Here is a 4,467-nt window from a genome sequence, read left to right on the forward strand (position 1 = left end):
TTGGCTAAAACCGGATCGGCGAGTGATGTCCTCCATGGACATAAACTACACCACTAACAAAAAGATATGTACAGCACAAACATACGTTTCTGTCCATGGAGGACATCACTCGCCGATCCGGTTTTAGCCAAGGCGATGTGCTCATATGTTTTGTCCGGTTTAAGGATACGGCTGCCAAATCTACTCGGACTGCTAGGGCTTCGTGCACGCTGTTCGTTATTAAAAACATTTAGCAGCGATCGCTGTTTATTTACTGCTGCGAAATTTGTCGAAGCATTGCCTGCATGAGACTTTTGCCAAAGTATCGGCTTCATTTTTAAATAATTTGCTTGCGGTTTTGTCGACGTTTCCAATGAGCTCATAGAAACAGAGAGTCCATTTGCTTTTATACTATAAACAAATATCTATGTATCTATAAATTCACTGAAATGATGCATTTAAATATGTATGTACAATGTATTAATGCACATACATAAATGAAAAAATGAACATGGGACGAATGCACATAAATATATATAAATAATTACGAATAGATATAGCGCATAGGAGTAGCGGCTTAATAAGCCGGGAAAAGTTTGTTAACCAAGTAATATGTAGGCTTTTTGTACGTATTCTCATAAAAGAGCAGCGGGCTGAGGGAAGAGAATTTCATCAAAAAATATGTGATAGTTCTATGATTTCATAAATAAAGCAAATGTAAACAATTTGCATTTGAACGATTCTAGGCGCTCCCCTTTTCCAAATGATCATAGTATAAAATTGCAGGGTAATCACTTCATAAGACAAACTATTTTTGATGGACGGTTACATTTTTATCGCACATGGTAATTGGAGTTCTGTACTTTTTTGTTATTTTATGAGCAATGAGAATCATCAAGCACGAAAGCACGAATGGAGTAATGCTTAAAACAAAAAAATACATACATATATACACATAAAAGTCCCACAGTTGCAGATGATTTAAGATAAATAGTAATGCATTATATATTTTCACAGCTATAGACACTTACATAACTTTGGTTAGTTTTGAATAAATGGTTGCCATTTATATGCATGATCGGGTAAATATATGTATGTTTATAAGTAGGTGTTTGTATGTAAATAATAATAAAGCTTCGGCAATCACATAGTTAATACCATACAAAGATTGATTATAGTGCTGGGTTGCATCTCAAGCGATAGGATACGAGTAGCTGTTTAATGACAAATCTATGTCAAGTTTATGATAATGGTCGTGGACAATGGGTGCATCAAATGGAGCATTCTGAGTGTGAGGTACAATACACAAATGTGCCATTCATTCTTTCCCAGTCTTACGTCTTTGGCATTAGAAATTCCTTGTGTGATGTGGCACTGACTTTTTGTTCGTTAGTCCTTCGATCGAAGGTCACATTTGGCACTGGCGAGATGGAACTATCGCTGCGTTCATGATCATCCGCATCGCTAAGCTCGTTAATTGGTTTGAAATGAGTGCCATTCGAAGCGTCTTTATAAAAATCTAATAACATACATATGTATGTATATGTTTGAGAGTTTTTAGATAAAAAAGAATTATCCCAATTTTTACCTTTTATTGCGCACACAATTTCATAGGTAACGTGAGGTGGATAGTCTTTAAGCAAATCAAGCGCTGTGTTACCTGCACCGTCAGTAGCATTTGGATTGATACCAGCTTGCAATAGAACATTGACCACCGCTTTTTTGCCGCAAAGTGCTGCCTCGTGCAGAGCAGTTCCCGAATTCGTCATAATGTTAACGTCCACTCCAGCGGCTAGTAGCGCTTCTACCACTTTTTTGTGTCCATTACGACTAGCTAAATGCAAACATGTGTGAGTAAAGAGATGTGTTGATGGCGAAATGGTGTATGGGGTGCACTCAGCTACCGGGCTGGAGGGTGTATTACTACCAGACGAGCGATAAGGAGCCAAAAGTTCTGGATGTGTGCGTATTAGTGTTTGAACTGCCTGCAACCGTCCGAATTGCGCTGCTAGATCTAGTGCAGTTTGAAAACTATTGTTGCGGACAGTGGGGTCCGCGCCGTAGGCAAGCAAAATGGCTAAAACAGTGTTGTGGCCGTGTTGTGCGGCACAATGCAGTGGAGTTTCATTATCAATAGTCTGCAAATGAAATCAGAATAAAATTTAGAAGAAAATTAGGAAAGTTTTGTTTCAAACCTGCGCATTTGGATTAGCTGCTTTGGGCGTTTGCAGTAATAGTTGTTTAACTATCTCATCATGACCTGCCCATGCTGCTAAATACAATGGAGTTGAGCCTCTGATGTCTGGCATGTCAGGTACAGCATTATGAGCCAATAAGATACGCACGATGTTGATGTGGCCATTCAGACAGGCGTGATGTAGTGGGGTATATCCATTAACATCTTGACTGTTTATACATGGACTGCGACGAAAGCTTTTGACGAAAATTAAAAAGTTAGTTGTATATACATATGTAAATACATGCTTATTTCAATTCGGTATAGATGTAACAACCTTGAGAAAGGCCCACTGCTGCGTTTTGTAATCTGCTCAAGAATTTTGCCGACTACAGCAATATTTCCAATGCGTGCTGCTTCCAGCAGATCTTGATCTTTGCCCATTGCAACTTGCAGCGCAGTTGGTGGATACTTCAAAATGCTATAACGATTACTAGAAAAAAGAAATAAACAAAACAAAGTTAGTGAAAAGCATGACTAATCGGGCACACGTTCTGATTACATCTGTAAATTATCTTGTTGAGCAATGCTATTAGATACATTGGTTCAACACAGATTTCTGTAGATTCACCTAACTCTACGTTACACTTAAGACGACTTTATCTTGATTTTGAAGATACAATTTAGAAATAACCAAATAACGGACTTCTTGCAATTAGTCAATTATCAACAATTGTTGCTAATTGTTATCTACGCCAACGAAACATTTGTTTACTTTATGCTCAAGGTCTCTACACCCACTCAATGCCACGAAATGTGTATGTCTTCATTGAATAGTCGCACAGCTTGAAACCTTTACAATCGTTTGAAATTACCAATTTGGCACACAAAATCGTATTCGTCATAACTTTCGCACGTATTTCATTTATTATAAATATAAATTTCTCTGCCCAAAAACCACTAATGCAAATTTCTGCCCGTTCTATTTTCCAAGTTGTCCGGGAGTTGCCGGACTATTAAAGGTTGACAATTGAATTATTAACACGGTCCGCTGAGATAGTTTTGTAAACTTAATTTTAATCGAATTGTCTCGGGGAAAGGTTACATAATGATTCAGTTCAATAGCGGGGTTTACATAATCATAATCATAATGTTGGATTTGACAAGAGCTATTTAATGTTAAAAAGGCTTTGAAATATTTAACTTTCCAAAAAGTTCATGAGACTGAAATTAATTTCACAAAAATTGTTTTGGGTGGATTTCTTTAGTGGTGGCAACACATTACAAAATGACTTCATTGAGTGAACTCAGCAACTCATTTAAATAGCTGCCAACACGGTTGCCAACTGTTAAAAAAAATAAGAAATCAAAATCTCACGATATAGAGAGACGGGGATGGCGCATTCAGCAGTACTGCTACTTTGGTTTTGGCGAATTTGACAGCATCAGCTGTGCGTGTGACGTCAGCATAGAACTGTCCGCGTTAAGTTTGTTCTCGTACGAATAGTTACTAATAATTATTACTAGTTTTTGCTAATGAACATTTTTAACTATAAAAAATGCAGAAACAATTTGCTAAGAACTCGCGTTACTAATTTCTACTAGCTCGGTGTTTCATTATTCTTCTTTATTTGGCTCTTTCTGGGCGTAATATTAAATTTTTCTTCGATCTTCAATTTTCTGTTCGAAAAGTAAATGAAGAGACAACTACGATTTGTTTACAAATGGCGGCTGCGTCTTTTTTGTCTCCTACATCTCCTCTATTCGTTGTGAACGTGACGTCATCACTCACAAGAATGCGCAATCTTATGTTCTATCATTCTTGACCAAAATCTTAAGGAAAACAGCCAAATTGAAAAAAAAACCAAATTTTTTTTGTTTAATCTATATGTCAGACCCGTCCCAGTTATTAAACCTACCTTTTTTTAATGGAGAGTTTTGTTGTGATGAGGCTGACGGCAAAAAAAAATCACAGCGCTTAGTTAACTCAGAATCGTCAGTTAACTACAGATTTTCAGTACCATTATTAAATCATACAAGCCGGTTCCCTGGAAGGTTTCTTTCCTTTCCCTTTCCTCCTATCATGAATAAAAATCTATGTGGGTTTTTTATTTTAAATGGGGGAGTGAGCTATGAAAAAGTGTCAAATCTGCAAAAATTGCGACTACTCCATGCCTGCATAATTTATAAAAAAAAGATGGTCCAATTAACATTACGGTATCCAGGACAGGACCATATTCTCCATCTATGCATTACATCAGAATAGCACAAAACTACTCCAACATATCAACAATGGCATTGTTGTTATATTT

General features: G+C 37.0%; 2 protein-coding genes across 2 annotated transcripts; both read right to left on the bottom strand.

Annotated features, from left to right (window-relative positions):
- Nucleotides 1-53: 53 nt before the first annotated feature.
- LOC108372438 (uncharacterized) lies at nucleotides 54-1,067 on the bottom strand. The gene is made up of 2 exons (XM_017628125.1): nucleotides 1,011-1,067; nucleotides 54-390 (listed from the first exon to the last, which is right to left on the bottom strand). Exons 1-2 carry the CDS (start codon nucleotides 1,043-1,045, stop codon nucleotides 54-56), a joined length of 372 nt encoding a protein of 123 aa, XP_017483614.1. The 5' UTR covers nucleotides 1,046-1,067.
- A 166-nt stretch (nucleotides 1,068-1,233) lies between these two features.
- LOC108372439 (ankyrin repeat and sterile alpha motif domain-containing protein 1B-like) lies at nucleotides 1,234-3,158 on the bottom strand. The gene is made up of 5 exons (XM_017628126.1): nucleotides 3,031-3,158; nucleotides 2,493-2,648; nucleotides 2,175-2,412; nucleotides 1,568-2,117; nucleotides 1,234-1,498 (listed from the first exon to the last, which is right to left on the bottom strand). Exons 2-5 carry the CDS (start codon nucleotides 2,597-2,599, stop codon nucleotides 1,314-1,316), a joined length of 1,080 nt encoding a protein of 359 aa, XP_017483615.1. The 5' UTR covers nucleotides 2,600-2,648; nucleotides 3,031-3,158; the 3' UTR covers nucleotides 1,234-1,313.
- Nucleotides 3,159-4,467: the final 1,309 nt, after the last annotated feature.

Source organism: Rhagoletis zephyria, unplaced genomic scaffold (genome assembly GCF_001687245.7).
Source record: "Rhagoletis zephyria isolate East Lansing unplaced genomic scaffold, Rhagoletis_zephyria_1.1 Rzeph_scaffold_05755, whole genome shotgun sequence".
NCBI lineage: Eukaryota > Metazoa > Arthropoda > Insecta > Diptera > Tephritidae > Rhagoletis > Rhagoletis zephyria.

Excerpts from the sequence above, each read along its gene's own strand:
- LOC108372439 (XM_017628126.1), bottom strand. The coding sequence starts at position 2,599 with ATGGGCAAAGATCAAGATCTGCTGGAAGCAGCACGCATTGGAAATATT. Across the intron at positions 2,413-2,492 it reads AGCAGTGGGCCTTTCTCAAG|CTTTCGTCGCAGTCCATGTA; the intron begins GTTGTTACATCT and ends TTTCGTCAAAAG. Across the intron at positions 2,118-2,174 it reads CAGCTAATCCAAATGCGCAG|ACTATTGATAATGAAACTCC; the intron begins GTTTGAAACAAA and ends TTTCATTTGCAG.
- LOC108372438 (XM_017628125.1), bottom strand. The coding sequence starts at position 1,045 with ATGGCAACCATTTATTCAAAACTAACCAAAGTTAT. Across the intron at positions 391-1,010 it reads TCAAAACTAACCAAAGTTAT|TATAAAAGCAAATGGACTCT; the intron begins GTAAGTGTCTAT and ends ATTTGTTTATAG.